At 39.9% G+C, this 18,190-nt stretch overlaps 1 protein-coding gene across 5 annotated transcripts in view; it reads left to right on the forward strand.

The window, feature by feature from the left end:
* The window catches only part of MYRIP (myosin VIIA and Rab interacting protein), a 422,909-nt gene that overhangs the window by 61,222 nt on the left and 343,497 nt on the right, over positions 1–18,190 (forward strand). For 4 of the 5 annotated variants that reach the window (XM_053600161.1, XM_053600164.1, XM_053600162.1 and 1 more), the window contains exon 2: positions 5,869–6,013. In XM_053600161.1, the coding sequence (XP_053456136.1) occupies positions 5,904–6,013 (110 nt within the window). In that variant the 5' untranslated portion in view covers positions 5,869–5,903. Of the gene's footprint in view, positions 1–5,867; positions 6,014–18,190 lie in introns of those variants that run through there. The other variant, XM_053600165.1, reaches the window with a different exon arrangement.

Genomic DNA, 18,190 nt, shown 5'->3' on the forward strand with positions numbered 1-18,190 from the left:
GAAAAAACAGTTAAGGACTCTATTCCATTCACAGTAGTGCCAACGAAGATGAAATATTTGGGAGTTTATTTAACAAAGGACGTGAAAGATCTCTATAAAGAGAACTATGAAATTCTAAGAAAAGAAATAGCTGAAAGTGTTAACAAAAAGAAAAACATAGCATGCTCATGGCTGGGAAGAATCAGCATTGTTAAAATGTCCATACTACCCAAAGCAATATACAATTTTAATGCGATCCCTGTTAAAGCTCCACTGTCATACTTTAAAGATCTTGAAAAAATAATACTTCGTTTTATATGGAATCAGAAAAAAATCTCAATAGCCAAGACATAACTCACAAATAAAAACAAAGCAGGAGGAATCACGCTACTGAACCTCAGACTATACTGTAAATCGATAGTGATCAAAACAGCATGGTACTGGCACAAAAACAGAGAAGTAGATGTCTGGAACAGAATAGACAACCAAGAGATGAATCCAGCTACTTACCGTTATTTGATCTTTGACAAGCCAATTAAAAACATTCAATGGGGAAATGATTCCCTATTTAACAAATGGTGCTGGGTAAACTGGCTGGCAACCTGCAGAAGACTGAAACTGGACACTCACCTTTCACCATTAACTAAGATAGACTCTCATTGGATTAAAGATTTAAACTTAAGAGATGAAACTATAAAAATACTAGAAGAGAGTGCAGGGAAAACCCTTGAAGAAATTAGTCTGGATGAGTATTTTATGAGGAGGATCCCCCGGGCAATTGAAGCAGCTTCAAATATACACTACTGGAACCTGATCAAACTAAAAAGCTTTTGCACTGTGAAGAACACAGTAAGTAAAGCAAGCAAAAAGCCCTCAGAATGGGAGAAGATATTTGCAGGTTATGTCTCCGACAAAGGTTTAATAACCAGAATCCATAGAGAACTCAAACGTATAAGCAAGTAAAGAACAAGTGATCCCATCGCAGGCTGGGCAAGGGACTTGAAGAGAAACTTCTCTGAAGAAGACAGGCGCCCGGCCTTCAGACATATGAAAAAATGCTCATCATCTTTAATCATCAGAGAAATGCAAATCAAAACTACTTTGAGATATCATCTAACTCCATTAAGATTAGCCCATATCACAAAATCCAAGACCAGAGATGTTGGTGTGGATGTGGAGAAAAGGGAACACTTTTACACTGAATTTGCATTGCTGGTGAGAATGCAAATTAATACATTCCTTTTGGAAAGATGTTTGGAGAACACTTAGAGATCTGTAAATAGATCTGCCATTCAATCCTATAATTCCTCTACTAGGTATATACCCAGAAGACCAAAAATCACATCATAACAAAGATATTTGTACCAGAATGCTTATTGCAGCCCAATTCATAATTGCTAAGTCATGGGAAAAGCCCAAGTGCCCATTGATCCACAAATGGATTAATAAATTGTGATACATGTATACCATGGAACATTATGCAGCCTTAAAGAAAAATGGAGACTTTACCTGTTTGATGTTTACATGGATGGAGCTGGAACATATTCTTCTTAGTAAAGTATCTCAAGAATGGAAGAAAAAGTATCCAATATACTCAACCCTACTATGAAAGTAATTTATGGCTTTCACAGAATGCTTTAAGCCAGTTGTAACCTAACAATAGGGGGAATGGGCAGAGAGAGGGTGATTGGTGGGATTACACTTATAGTGCATCTTAAAAGGGTACATGTGAAACTTAGTAAATGTAGAGTATAAATGTCTTAACACAATAACTAAGAAAATGCCAGGAAGGCTATGTTAACCAGTGTGATGAAAATGTGTCAAAGGGTCTATGAAACCAGTGTATGGTGCCCCGTGATTGCATTAATGTACACAACTATGATTTAATAATAAACAAACGAAGAAACAAAAAATAGTAAAAAAATTTTTTAAAAAGGTATTTGGAGTTTCTGTTGTGATTTTTTGCTTAAATCTTGAGATTAAATTGCTTTATGTGGTCATAAGAATTTAAATCGGTTAGCTAAAGACTTTTGGGGACTGATGCTGTTCCCTTCTCGTATGTTTATTGCTATTACATGGAAATGAAAAGGGCCGATAAGCTTCATTTAAACATTAACCAAGATTTGGGATATCCTGTTCTTAGTAATTACATGGTAGAAAGAGGGGTCAGGGAGCTCTGGACCTGAACTTTTTAAACCTGAAGACCAGAGTTCCCTGCAGCATCTTATAGAAGGCATAAAATAAGGTGAAGATATGAACTCTGAGTCAGACTGAGATGTAGTCAAATCCATGGTCATTGTCTTAGACAGAATGTGTAACTGTCAGCCTAAATTTTCTCATGTGCAAGTGGTGGTGATAGTGATTACCTGTAGGAATTTTGGGGGAGTATATACATGTATATATGAAAAACTAAAGCATCTGGAACATAATTGATGTTCAATTAATAGTGGTAAATTTATTAAAATCACCTCTTTTATTATAACTCAGCATATTCATTGTACATTTCAAATATTTGCTTTAATTGTGATTTATATGGATTCTATTATTTTTATTTAGTTTAGGTTTATGTATTTATTTTTTCTTTTATTTATTTATTTATTTTTTTTATTTTTTTTTTGTAGAGACAGAGTCTCACTGTACCGCCCTCGGGTAGAGTGCCGTGTGGTGCCATGACGTCACACGGCTCACAGCAACCTCTAACTTTTAGGCTTACGCGATTCTCCTGCCTCAGCCTCCTGAGCAGCTGGGACTACAGGCGCCCGCCACAACACCCGGCTATTTTTCTGTTGCAGTTTGGCTGGGGCTGGGTCCGAAACCGCCACCCTCGGCATATGTGGCCGGCGCCCTACTCACTGAGCCACAGGCGCCGCCCCGTGTATTTATTTTTTCAATCATCCTGTCCCAAATGTAAGTTTTAGGTTTATTTTCATTCATATTCTTGTGAAAGATACCTCCCAGACAAAAGTTTACATAATTTGAACCTTTTAATAATAAGATAAATCAGTAGCACCAACAGGGTGTCTCTCCACTGAGATGGAATTTTGCCGATAGCTTTGAAGCCTCTCTGGATTATCCCTAATGAAGTCTCTGTCCTGCTCAGAGGCATCAATTTCCTCCTGATAGTTTTACCACCTTTATTTCTGGAAAATAGATTCTTTGATTTTTTTTTTTGTATGTTTTTGACCTTTGTGTAAAAGGAGTTATACTGTTGCATGCTGTGCAAATAATTAATATCTAGATTATAGAAAGAACTTCTACAACAAAATAGGAAAAAGTCAAAAACTGATAGGAAATGAGCAAAAACATATAAGCAGGCATTATATGGAAGAAATAGAAATAACAAATAAACAATTAGAATGATACTTAATTTCAATGGTAATTATAGAACCGCAAATAAAAACTGCATTTCATACCCACCAAAATAAGAATTTTATGTCAAATATTGGTAGGAAATAGGATAATGGCAGTCCCATTGTCGATATAGGGAGTATAAATTGGTGCAATCTCTTTATAACCCAACTGGGTTTCACTTAAAAAGTTGCAAATGCATTCTGTACATGTGGTGTGGTTCTCTGTTTCAACATCAATTTGTAAAACTTATCCATGTTGAGGAATGTACTTATTGTATGTTTTTTGTCGCTGTGGTAGATTACTCCATTGTATGAATGCACACTATTTTTATTAGTCCTGACATTTATGGTGAGGTGTTCCCAGGTTTTATTTATTTAATTTTATTTTTTGCTATTTTGAACATGATTACTGTTAATATTCTTCTGTTAGGTTGAAATGTGTGCAATTGTTATTTTTATAGGTGAAAAGGTCCATAGTTAGACCTTTCATATGGTTTATCTCAATGCTGAGCTCTTGATATATATTTTCAAGATTATATCTCAGGGATATACCTAAGTGTGACAGAAATGCTGCTTCACAGAGGACATTAATTTTCAACTCTTCAAATGAAACCTGCATGGGAACTGTGTCTCCTTTCTGTTTTCTAATTTTTCCCTTTTGGAATGGGAATGTTTATCCAATGCCTGTGCCACCATTGCATTTTGGAAGTAAAACCTCGCTGTCTGGTTTCATAGGTTTACAAGGAGGGGAAAGTTGCTCAGGATAAAAACCATACCTTAATTTTCACCCATACCTAATTTTTATGATATTTAGATGCTAGAATAGGTTAAGACTTTTGGGACTGTTAGGATGGGGTGAATATATTTTGCATGTGAGAAGGTGATAAATTTTCAGGGCTAAAGGATGGAATGTCATGGGTTGAGTTGTGCTCTCTAAAAATTTGTATTTTAAGTGCAAATTCCCATCATCTTAGGTTGTGACTAGATTTGCAGATAAGGTCTTTAAGGAGGCAATTGAGTTAGAATGGGATTGTTAGGTTGGACCTTAAAACAAGATGACTGCTGTCCTATGAGAAGAGGAAATTTGGACATAGACATGTGCAGAGGAAAGACCATGTGAAGACAGAAAGAAGATGGCCATCTGCAAACTAAGGCTAGAGGCCGAAAAACCCTGCTGACTTTGATCTCAGACTTGCAGCCTCCAGAACCATGAATTTTTTTTCTGTTGTTTAAATCACCAAGGCTGTGGTCTGTGGTACTTTGTTATGGCAGTCCTTGTCCACTAATTTTGGTACCTATATATCAAATACCAATACTACTCTCTCCTAATTAATGTGGCTTTATAGTAAGAACATTCAGCATTGACCAGAGGGAGTGAGAGTGGACATCTTTGTCTTTTTCAGATCTTAAGGAAAAGCATACAGTCTTCATCATTGAATATGATATTAGGTTTTTGTTCTTTTTTTTTTTTATTGTTGGGGATTCATTGAGGGTACAATAAGCCAGGTTACACTGATTGCAATTGTTAGGTAAAGTCCCTCTTGCAATCATTTTTATTTTTGTAAATGCCCTTTCTATAATTGTGGAAGTTTCTTGTAGTTTTGGTTTTCAGAGCATTTCTACCACAAATGGGTATTAAATTTTGTCAAATACTTTTTCTGCACCTATTAAAATAATAAGACGATGTTCCCTCTTTTATTAGATGAATTATACAGATTGACTTTTGAATGTTGGTTCAATCTTAATTTATTTAAATAAACCCTGCTTTGTCGTGGTATATATTACTTTTAATATCTTACTGGATTGGTTTTGCTAATATTTTGTTAAGGATGTTTGTAGCTGTGCTTATGGTGGCCTTCAGTTCAGAGAATACTATTTTCTGATACTATTAGATTTTTTTCCTAGATGCATCCATTTATTAAATATTATTTTAAAAAAGGGTTTCCCATAATTTTTAGGTGTGAAATTTTATGAAATCTGAATTTTTCCTTTCTGCTATGAAAAGAATGGCTAAATAAAATTATTTTACTATATAATTTTGCAGATGAAGGACTATTGATTTCTAGTTTCTAGTTCATAGTTATATGACTAAAACTTTAAGCAATATACCACATAGTGTATACAGCATATCACTTTCTTAAAAATATTATGGTTTATAAAATTTTTCAATTGAATATAGTACGTCGAATTCAGAACTTCAAACCACAAACATTTGGGATTTGGGGATATTGCCTTTTGGCATTTTATAGAAATCCATACTAAGTCTTATGTATGGTCTGTTATATTGAAAGGAATATATTTTTTCTTAGTTGTTGGGATAATAACTGGCAGATGATCAATTGTCTTCTCTTTTTCTCTGTGGCCTTGCTCAAGACATCTGTAAATATTGGTGAGTATAAGTGCAGAGAAAGATACTACCTTACACAACCATATAAATACTGCATTTAACTCTTATTTTAGTAACAAAATAGGTTGGATTGGTCCATGTGGAGGCTGTGTCTTGCTCTCAATTTGTAGTCTTTCCTTTTTTTTTTTCCAGGTCTATCTTTTATCATCTGTGTTGAATATTAAATCATGGGGAGGAAGCTGGACCTGTCTGGTTTGACCGATGATGAAACAGAACATGTTCTTCAGGTGGTTCAAAGAGACTTCAATCTTCGCAAAAAGGAAGAAGAACGACTAAGGTGAGATGTCTCTATTATCCAATAGGGTGCTGTGAACCACACGTGCGCAAGTGAAACAGGTGACTTGAGAGTGCTTCTTCCTGTTAGCCCTTAGTTTGAACATGCAAATATATATTCTCACTACCATATTCCACATATGTGTAAGAGAAGGATGCCCCACCTTATGTAAAAAGGCTAGTCAGCTTCTGTGTTGGGTATCAGAGTGTCAGTTCAGAAACGTGACTGTTCGCACTCCCAATCAAAGTTTTATTGGGACTGCTCACCCTCTAAGTTGCTGTTAGCTATAGAATGGGTGGAGTTTGTAGTGAATGAAGGTGGTTGTCTTGAATTTCCTCCTGGCTTTAATTTTCTGGTTAGCGTGTCTTACAAAAGAGTGACCAAAATGTTAAGTGAACAATTCTTGGGAGAATTAGGGTCACATGTGTACAATCTTCTGTTTGAAGCCACCATGGTATAGGAAAAGAGCTCTGCATATCAGATACATGGAAACTGACCATCAGGCTGGGATTGAGTCACCTGGGCCAGCACCAACCCCCTCATTTTATAGAAGAGGAAACTGAGGCCCAGAGAGGTAGTCCTGTGACTCCTTTGCAGTTGATAATTCCTTGTGGAATGTTCTTGGAAATCCTGTTGCAGTTCAGTTGGACAGAAATACCTAAATTTGGAAGAAGTCAGAGTGATAGAAATGAGATCATATGTTGAGCCTAGTGTATTAAAGCCCAGTGACAAGTCAATATTAGCTTCCCATGTCCATAAACATTTTCTTCCTTGGGATTCTTTGAGTTTATTCACTATCTTCTTCCTAAGCAAAGATTTGTTTTGCCTATTATTACATATCCAATAGCTAGAATAGTGCCCAGAACTATTCTAATTAATTAATTATTTAATTAATAGATTTTGTGTCTTCCATCAAAAAGCATATACTGAATATACCTGTATTCTATATATGAGGCCAGAAAAAAAGAAAAGGCAGAAATAAAGATGAATATGCTGGAGGGGGTGTATGGCCTAGCTAAGAAACTTATGTGAGATTCTGTGATCAGTTGGGCAACAGCCACTGTGAACTGGCACTGCCCTGGATATTCTCCATGGTTCATCTTATGATTCCTCACTTAAGTATCTGTGATATGGTCACAATTTACACAGAGGCACCGCAGAACAGAGAGATCACAAAACTTACTTAGAATCCCTCAGTTGATTGGAGTTGAGCCAGGATTCTATGTTCCAAATTTTCTCAGTTATGTAAACTAGATAACACCTTTTCAAAACTGTGTTTCACTCCCCCCACTAAGTAATTCCTTAATATCATCTAGTATCCAGGAAATTCATCCATCTGTTTTCTTTTTATGAACATAGGAAATGTGTTCATATCTTAATCCAAACAAAGTCCACTCATTAATGTGGTGTTTTGAATCTTAAGCCTCTGGATTTTATCATCATTTCTGATTTAAATCAGAAGGCAAGAGTAGCTCTGGGTGTCTCTAAGAATAGTTTTCTCTTTAATTTGTTGTTCTTATGGCTAGGCTGAGTTAGAAGTGGAGCTTCTAACAATTTTCCTCCTTTTTAAGAAGGTCTTTTTAAAAATTTTTACAATTTGTTGTCTTGGGTGTTCTTCCCAATTCTATTTACCTGTTTATTTTTATCCATAGCTAAATGTTCCTTTTACTTCCAAAAAGCATGTATTTATAACAGGTGTGATTTTGTAACAGATGTGGAAAAGGCAGCAAATGGCCATGGCTGGTGGGTGGAGAAGGCCCTCGGGGCAGAAGTGTAGCACCCACATGTTCAAGACTGCTGCTGCCCCTTACTGCCCACTGCAGCTCACATTGGGCACAGGCATGTCACTGTTTGTGTGGATATGTATCAGCTGCTGCGTGTAGGGTAGTCACAGATCTTCCTATGGAGAGTGATTCTGTTGACTCCATATTTGATAGGGTGCTTTCCCGGAACTGGAGATGCGAGTCATTGGATGTTTAATCCCATGAAAGCTATGTGTATAGTGTGGAATTGTATATACGTACAGAGGACTGATTTGCCTGAAAATAATAGATGTGTAATACCAGCTGGTGGAGGTGAGGACCTATTTACCAATACGGACACACAACGGCATGAACACTATGGATGCAGGAGGCTGGGAGACAAAGGGGGCTTGGTCAGGGGCTTGGACTTTCATCTAGACCAACGGTTCTCAACCTGTGGGTCGCGACCCCTTTGTAACAATGAAAATACATCCTGCATATCAGATATTTACATTACGATTCATAACAGTAGCAGAATTACAATTATGAAGTAGCAGCAAAAATAATTTTATGGTTGAGGGTCACTACAACATGAGGAACTGTATTAAAGGGTCGCAGCATTAGGAGGCATTAGGAAGGCTGAGAACCATAGATCTAGACTAATCAAGTAAATACATAGGAAAGTTCATTTCATACTTGGTTAATTTTTTGTTTTTCTTCTTTATCAGATGAGGTAAGAAATAAAATGTTAAATAAGACCTTATAATGAAAAGCCTAAGTCCCCTGCTCTGGGTTCAGTTATTTTTGTTCTTCATCCTTTAGGCCTCCTGGAGTGCTCTTCATAAATCTGTGCATATCCTTTTGTTGCTGTATCTCATTGTGTCAATTTTAGACATTCTTTAAGTTCTCTGCTCTGAATGATGGAGACTTAGCTCCATCATTAGACTCTACTACCCTTGTCTTTTGTTTCTTGATGGTTTCATTATTATTTTCAACTTGGTTTTCTATAGGTCATCCTTCAAACTTAAATAATGGGAACCCCGTGAGTCCTATTCTGCCAATATTTGCCATCCTTTCTTGGTTCTAATGACCTGATATGCGAATTGTGTGCCTGTTTGTAAGAACAGTCCCCAGCCTGTTCTGTCTCCTGTCTCTCCCTATAGTACCTCTGCCGTTACATATTCACTGTCGGAGAGTCACGTGCTGTTTGGAGAACATATTTGAGTCTGTCTTGTTTTGGTCATAGGTTGATTCTAAATGTTGAAAATCAATAAGCAGCCCTTATATAACTATGATTGAAAATACTGTTTGCGAGGGGAGACAAGATGGCGGACTGAAGCCAGCTTTCAACAAAGGCTCCCGTCCAGAAGGAGAGTTAAGGGACAGGAATTTAGTAAGTATCCTGGTGGACTTGAGCCTCACCAAGAGAGAAGGCTGAAGAACGCACATCAACACCGCTGAGGCAAGTTGTGATCACAAGGACGCAAACAAAAGGTACAAAATCCACCACCAAGCGGACGGGAGTCCCCCTCCCCCATGAGACCGGCTCTAGAGCCCCACAATTGAACAAGCGGGCAGAAATTAAAGGCCCTCCCACTACACTCCACGGGAGAGACCTTCTAAAAACTGGACCTACCTCCCCTACTGGGGTGCCGTGGTGTTCTCCTGCCGGACATAGGGCTGAATAAAACTTTGGGAATCCTCTGCCGGCAACCCTGAATACCCGGCGCTCCCCTCCCGCCCACTGAGGTCTGGAGGCCTGTCCCCTAGGACTTCGGATCCTTGGGTGATTTCTCAAGGGGAGTGGACAGTCCCCGAGTTGCGACTGGTCAGCATTGACTCTGAGGCGCGCCGAGTGAGGAGAGGGCACCGGGCTGAGGGGGAGTCATGCCTCGCGGCACTTCCCTGCGGTGCAGTGCAGCAACCCTCCCCAGGCATACGGGGCCCAAGACTGAATCAGACTCTGGCCTCCCCGCTGAGAGCTGAGAACCCCTACTCTCACTCGGGGTCTGAGGGCCTATCCCCCAGGAGTTCGGCTCCTTGGGTGATTTCTCGAGGGGAGTGCACAGTGCCTGAGCTGCGTCAGGTCAGTGCTCACTCTGGGACACGTGAGCGAGGAGAGGGCACTCTGCTGAGGGGAAATCAAGCCTTGGCGGCACTTCCCTGCGGTGCAGTGCAGGAGCCCTCCCCGGACCGTAGTATTGCGTGAAACTGAATGAAACTCTAGCTTCCCCCCGCCCCACTCCCAATCGGGGTCTGGGGGCCCATCCCCCAAGAGTTCTGATTCTTGGGGGATCTCTTAAGGGGTGTGGACCCAGCACAAACTGCGGCCGCTCAGTGCTGACTCTGGGGCGCGGGACAGAGGAGAAAAGGGTCGCCTGAGTGCCCACACCAGAGCAGCAGTTCCCTGGAGGTAGATCAACAGCCGTTTTTTTCTTTAACGGCAGAACGCTCACTTCTGGATATTCTGAGGCCACACCCCCTGTCTCCCTGGGCAACCAGAGGAGGCCACCGGTGACACGGCTCACAAACCCGGAAGCCTCCAGGGCGGGGCCGACCCAGAGAGGTGTTCAGACGCAATTCTCCAGCAGCAAAGACGTTTGAACTCAAAACAGCCCGTCTCCTGTAGGCGACGACAGGAACAGAGACAGAACCTCACAAAGTTGTCTGTTCTGTTCTGTTCTGTTAGCAGCATGCATCAGGGACGGGGCTAAGCCTGAGTGAACACCTCCTTCCCATCACCTGCATCAAACACTCAAAGATGTCAGGCCCCATCTCCTCCTGCTAGATAGCGGCAGTCTGCGGGGGCCTGGCAGACTTCCTTGTGATTCAGGCAGGTGCAAACCCCTGGAGTGTCTGTTCACTGCAGGCAACTGGGATAGCCATCTGCAGAGATACCAGTGACTGGGTCCGACGGAGGGGCAAAGTGGGGAAGGAGACGTCAACGTTCCCAGACTGCTCTGTTTGCTGGGTGGCTCCTCCTGACTCCACGCTGCACTGGGGTGAGCTGTGTCAGAGGAGTCACCAGGCCCCTGTGATCCAGTTCCCAGAGACCTCTTGAACCCTTCCACCCGAGACAAATGCCGATTGAGACAGTTGATTCGGACCTTTTGAACTGGGCTAATAGACTGAGGACTCTTCAGGCGGTGCCCTGGGTGTGCGATTGTAGGAAGGTTTGATTCTCCTTTTCCAACTGGGGCCAGAGGTGGGCAGGCGGGGTGACTTAATTGCTGATTTTTCCACACAGCTGAGACTTCAAGCCAGAGTAGAAGTTGCAATAGGATCGAACAGAAACCAGCTGAAAACAAGACAGAACCACTTTGCTCCACCACACCAGACAGGGCCCCAGTTTCTCAGGCCACAACACTGTACGGGCCCTCGATAAAACCCCAGGGGAAAAACCAAAGGGAGTAAACCATGGGGTGGAATCAGCGGAAAAACTCTGGTAACATGAATAACCAGAATAGATCAACCCCCCCAAGAAAAGATACGGCAGATGTGATTGAAGATCCCATTCATAAACAACTGGCTGAGATGTCAGAAGTCAAATTCAGAATTTGGTTTGCAGACAAGATTAATAAAATGGAATTAGGAATTCGAGGAGAAATTCAAAAACTGTCTCAAGAATTTAACGAATTTAAAGACAAAACCACCAAAGACTTAGACACACTGAAACAAGAACTTACAGCCCTCAAAGATATGAAAAATACAGTAGAATCCCTCAGTAACAGAATGGAGCAAGCAGAAGAAAGGATTTCTGACATTGAAGATAAAGTCTTCGAACGCTCCCAATCTCTCAAAGAGGAAGAGAAATGGAGAGCAAAAACGGATCACTCACTCAGAGAGCTCTCAGATAATTCGAAAAAAAATAACATAAGGGTTATAGGAATTTCGGAGGCTGATGACGTGGCAGCCAAGGGCACAGAGGCCCTTCTACATGAAATTATGAAAGAAAATTTTCCAGACATGCCTAGAGAATCTGAAATTCAGATAGCAGACAGCTTCAGAACCCCAGCACGATTCAACCCCAAAAAGCCATCTCCCAGACATATCATAATTAGCTTCACTAAAGTTAACATGAAAGAGAAGATTCTCAAAGCAGCCCGGCGAAAGAAAACTATAACGTACAAAGGTAAGAATATTAGAATAACTGCAGATCTCTCTGCTGAAACTTTTCAAGCAAGAAGAGGCTGGTCATCAACTTTTAATCTCCTAAAGCAAAAAAACTTTCAACCCAGGATCTTGTATCCAGCTAAACTGAGTTTCATCTATGATGGAGAAATTAAATACTTTAATGACATTCATATGTTGAAAAAATTTGCCATAAGTAAACCAGCTCTTCAGGATGTTCTCAGACCTATCCTCCACAATGACCAACCCAATCCTATACCACAAAAGTAAACTCACTCAGAAACTTCGGATCAAACTCCAACTTCCACACTGGCGAAAGGATTAAAAATGTCCACTGGACCTTTGAAAAACTCGATACCCAAAATTCCACCAGACTTATCCTTACTCTCCATCAATGTGAATGGCTTAAACTGTCCTCTAAAGAGGCATAGGTTAGCTGACTGGATACAAAAACTTAAGCCAGATATTTGTTGCATACAAGAGTCACATCTCAACTTAAAAGACAAATACAGACTCAGGGTGAAAGGATGGTCATCCATATTTCAGGCAAATGGTAATCAGAAAAAAGCAGGTGTTGCAATTTTATTTGCAGATACAGTAGGCTTTAAACCATCAAAAGTAAGGAAGGACAAGAATGGTCACTTCATATTTGTTAAGGGTAATACTCAATATGACGAGATCTCAATTATTAATATCTATGCACCCAACCAGAATGCACCTCAATTTATAAGAGAAACTCTAACAGACATGAGTAACTTGATTTCCTCCAGCTCCATAATCATTGGAGATTTCAACACTCCCTTGGCAGTGTTGGATCGATCCACCAGAAAGAAGCTGAGCAAAGAAATCTTAGATTTAAACCTAACCATCCAATATTTAGATTTAGCAGACATCTACAGAACATTTCATCCCAACAAAACTGAATACACATACTTCTCATCAGCCCACGGAACTTACTCCAAAATTGATCACATTTTAGGTCACAAGTCTAACCTCAGTAAATTTAAAGGAATAGAAATTATTCCATGCATCTTCTCGGACCATCATGGAATAAAACTTGAATTGAGTAACAACAGGAATCTGCATACCCATACAAAAACATGGAAGTTAAATAACCTTATGCTGAATGATAGCTGGGTCAGAGATGAGATTAAGAAAGAAATCACCAATTTTTTGGAACAAAATGACAATGAAGACACAAACTATCAGAACCTCTAGGACACTGCAAAGGCAGTTCTAAGAGGGAAATTTATAGCACTGCAAGCCTTCCTCAAGAGAACGGAAAGAGAGGAAGTTAACAACTTAATGGGACATCTCACGCAACAGGAAAAGGAAGAACATCCCAACCCCCAAACAAGCAGAAGAAAAGAAATAACCAAAATCAGAGCAGAATTAAATGAAATTGAAAACAAAAGAATAATACAACAGATCAATAAATAAAAAAGCTGGTTTTTTGAAAAGGTCAATAAAATAGATAAACCTCTGGCCAACCTAATCAGGAAAAAAAGAGTAAAATCTCTAATATCATCAATCAGAAACAACAAAGACGAAATAACCACAGACTCATCAGAAATCCAAAAAATCCTTAATGAATATTACAAGAAACTTTATTCTCAGAAATATGAAAATCTGAAGGAAATAGACCGATACTTGGAAGCACGCCACCTTCCAAGACTTAACCAGAATCAAGTGGAAATGTTGAACAGACCCATATCAAGTTCAGAAATAGCATCAACTATACAAAACCTCCCTAAAAAGAAAAGCCCGGGACCAGATGGTTTCACGTCAGAATTCTACGAAACCTTTAAAGAGGAATTAGTACCTATATTACTCAACCTGTTCCAAAATGTAGAAAAAGAAGGAAGACTACCCAACACGTTCTATGAAGCAAATATCACCCTGATCCCCAAACCAGGAAAAGACCCAACAAGAAAAGAAAATTATAGACCAATATCACTAATGAATATAGATGCAAAAATATTCAACAAGATCCTAATAAACAGAATCCAACAACACATCAAACAAATTATACATCATGACCAAGTTGGTTTTATCCCAGGGTCTCAAGGCTGGTTCAATATACGTAAATCTATAAATGTAATTCAGCACATAAACAAATTAAAAAACAAAGACCATATGATTCTCTCAATTGATGCAGAAAAAGCTTTTGATAATATTCAGCATCCCTTCATGATCAGAACACTCAAGAAAATTGGTCTAGAAGGGACTTTTCTTAAACTGATAGAGGCTATCTACAGTAAACCCACAGCCAATATCATATTGAATGGAGTTAAATTGGAATCATTTCCACTCAGATCAGGAACCAGACAAGGCTGCCCATTGTCTCCATTGCTTTTCAACATTGTAATGGAAGTTTTAGCCACCGCAATTAGGGAAGAAAAGGCGATCAAGGGTATCCATATAGGGTCAGAAGAGATCAAACTCTCGCTCTTCGCAGATGATATGATTGTGTATCTGGAAAACACTAGGGACTCTACTACAAAACTCCTAGAAGTGATCAAGGAATACAGCAGCGTCTCAGGTTACAAAATCAACATTCATAAATTGGTAGCCTTTATATACACCAACAACAGTCAAATTGAAAAAGCAGTTAAGGACTCTATGCCATTCACAGTAGTGCCAAAGAAGATGAAATATTTGGGAATTTACCTAACAAAAGACGTGAAAGATCTCTATAAAGAGAACTATGAAACTCTAAGAAAAGAAATAGCTGAAAATGTTAACAAATGGAAAAACATACCATGCTCATGGCTAGGAAGAATCAACATTATCAAAATGTCCATACTACCCAAAGCAATATATAATTTCAACGCACTCCCTATTAAAGCTCCACTGTCATATTTTAAAGATCTTGAAAAAACATTACTTCGTTTTATATGGAATCAGAAAAAACCTCGAATAGCCAAGACATTACTCAGAAATAAAAACAAAACAGGAGGAATCACACTACCAGACCTCAGACTTTACTACAAATCGATAGTGATCAAAACAGCATGGTATTGGCACAAAAACAGAGAAGTAGATATCTGGAATAGAATAGAGAACCAAGAGATGAATCCAGCTACTTACCGCTATTTGATTTTTGACAAGCCAATTAAAAACATTCAGTGGGGAAAAGATTCCCTATTTAACAAATGGTGCTGGGTGAACTGGCTGGCAACCTGCAGAAGACTGAAATTGGACCCACACCTTTCACCATTAACTAAGATAGACTCTCATTGGATTAAAGATTTAAACTTAAGACATGAAACTATAAAAATACTAGAGGAGAATGCAGGGAAAACCCTTGAAGAAATTGGTCTGGGTGAGTATTTCATGAGGAGAACCCCCCGGGCAATTGAAGCAGCTTCAAAAATACACTACTGGGACTTGATCAAACTAAAAAGCTTCTGCACAGCTAAGAACACAGTAAGCAGAGCAAGCAGACAGCCCTCAGAATGGGAGAAGATATTTGCAGGGTATAACTCTGACAAAGGTTTAATAACCAGAATCCACAGAGAACTCAAACGCATCAGCAAGAAAAAAACAAGGGATCCCATCGCAGGCTGGGCAAGGGATTTGAAGAGAAACTTCTCTGAAGAAGACAGGCGCACGGCCTTCAGACATATGAAAAAATGCTCATCATCTTTAATCATCAGAGAAATGCAAATCAAAACTACTTTGAGATATCATCTAACTCCAATGAGACTAGCCTATATCACAAAATCTCAAGACCAGAGATGTTGGCGTGGATGCGGAGAAAAGGGAACACTTCTGCACTGCTGGTGGGAATGCAAATTAATACATTCCTTTTGGAAAGATATATGGAGAACACTCAGAGATCTAAAAATAGATCTGCCATTCAATCCTGTAATTCCTCTGCTGGGCATATACCCAGAAGACCAAAAATCACAACATAACAAAGATATTTGTACCAGAATGTTTATTGCAGCCCAATTCATAATAGCTAAGTCATGGAAAAAGCCCAAGTGCCCATCGATCCACGAATGGATTAATAAATTGTGGTATATGTATACCATGGAATACTATGCAGCCTTAAAGAAAGATGGAGACTTTACCTCTTTCATGTTTACATGGATGGAGCTGGAACATATTCTTCTTAGTAAAGTATCCCAAGAATGGAAGAAAAAATACCCAATGTACACAGCCCTACTATGAAACTAATTTGGGACTCTCACATGAAAGCTATAACCCAGCTACAACTTAACAATAGGGGGAAGTGGGAAAGGGGGGGGTGGGTAGAGGGAGGGGAATCGGTGGGATCACACCTGTGGTGCATATTACAGGGGTATTTGCGAAACTTGGTAAATGTAGAATGTAAATGTTTTGGCACAGTAACTGAGATAACGCCGGAAAGGCTATGTTAACCACTGTGATAAAAATGTGTCAAATGGTTTATGAAGTGAGTGTATGATGCCCCATAATCATATCATTGTATACAGTTATGATTTAATAAAAAAATTTAAAAAAAAGAAAATACTGTTTGCTGTTCCCACTCCCTCTTTTTCAGAACTTTACTGAAATCAGTAGGTGGCTGATTGCCCTCCTCCTTTTCTCTTCACTGTTATGAATTAATGATGCTTTTATTCCTTTGCTGTCATTTTCAAAGAATCTTAGGAAGGAGGAGAGGCCATTAAGTGTTTGCTTACTCTGTCATCTGGAACCCAGACGCCACACAGTAACTTGTTTACAAGTCAAGGCCATGTGAGGATTCTGGGAAGCATGCAGAGGTGGGAGGCTCTCCTGGTGCACAGCATGTACCCAGAGCAGGCTTTGGGGTCCGACAGATGGGGCACAAGTCCATCTATCACAGGTTACCTCAGGATGGTTACCAACTCTCTGAGTCTCACAGGTCAGAACAATTCCAGGAATGGCTGGATCATTGCTAGATCTCAGTGCTATATTATCTGCAGGAAATTTAGGATTTCTGCTAACTCTGCTCTGACTTTCTCTGCATCTCTGTAGAAAAGCCTTTGGGTGCAAGGCATCCTATGCAATGGGCTCTCCTCTCCCTGCTGCAGATCTGTTCCAAGGTCTCACAATCCCACTGAGAAATACCTTTCCATGAATTGTTAGGTTTCTACATTTTTGTTTGCTTTGATTGGCCTGTCTGCCTGTAGTATTGGTCCTTTTGAGATAGTAACAGATGTAGCCATATTAAATATCTAACAAGATTCAATGAGAAAAATAGTACAAAAACACAGTATTTCCAACTTTGTCTTCAGTATTGTGCTTTCCACCTAATGAGATTTATTATCAATGTCATATGAGCTTTCTGCATCCCTTTTTCTCTCAACTATAAAATTCTTGAGAAATCTTCATGTAGTAGAAAAAAATAACCAGGTGTATATGCCACATTTAAGTCCACGATGTTCAGAAGGCTTACCAAATTACTTTATTCCTTCTAGGTTGAGTGTAACATTTGTACCACACTAGGTATACTTACGCAGCTTTTGGCCAAGTGGATTTTTGATAACATTGTTCATGGGAAAAGTGAAATCTTAGAAGAGAGGTCCTTCCTGACTGGAGGGAGAAATGCAAAAGACAGCTTCCTAGGCCATCTGCAGGCTGGCTGGCGGCCATCACAGTGCAGTGTGATCAGGGCTGGGGGTGGGCAGATGTGTTTTTCTCTCTGTGGGACTCCAAGTGCTTCCTGTGTGACTCGGATAGAGGAGGCCTAGCATGGAAATGAGCACACCATTCTCCTGTGCTAACTCCTGGAGAGCACAGCCTCTGAACTGAACATTTTCCCTGTCCCCAGGTACCTCATAGACTGTATCTACTTGGGTTTGGGGCATGTGGTTTGATTTTCAGCCACAAAGGCCATGTTCCCTTTTCTCTATCTTTCTTTGTATCTGGCAGTCTTAATCATAAGAAGCTTTCTTCAATTCTGCAAGGTAGCACATCATGGTGTTCTCTTAATATCTGTTCAGATAAGTAAATAAATACACTAAATTATTACAATAAGTCAATGGAATGTCACCTGTGAGGCAGAGATAAATAGCTCCTGTGCTCCTGTTCATTGCCCAGTGTTCCCTGTGGTGAGGTTGCAGCTGTGTGACTAGGTCTAGCAAACTGACGGTGAGAGGAGGTGCCCCTTCTACTTCCAGCCAATGGCCCTAAATTCCGTGCACTTCTCTCTTCATCTGCTGTGGCACCTGAGGAGGCTTTGCATGGAGACATGGCATCACTAGATGGAGGGACGGTCCCTAAGATGCCAGTTGGAGGAGAGTTTCTGATGATCAGTAGGGACTTGGCATGAGTTTGATGGGTTGAGTTACTGAGG

This window comes from Nycticebus coucang, chromosome 8 (genome assembly GCF_027406575.1).
Source record: "Nycticebus coucang isolate mNycCou1 chromosome 8, mNycCou1.pri, whole genome shotgun sequence".
NCBI classification, from domain to species: Eukaryota; Metazoa; Chordata; class Mammalia; order Primates; family Lorisidae; genus Nycticebus; species Nycticebus coucang.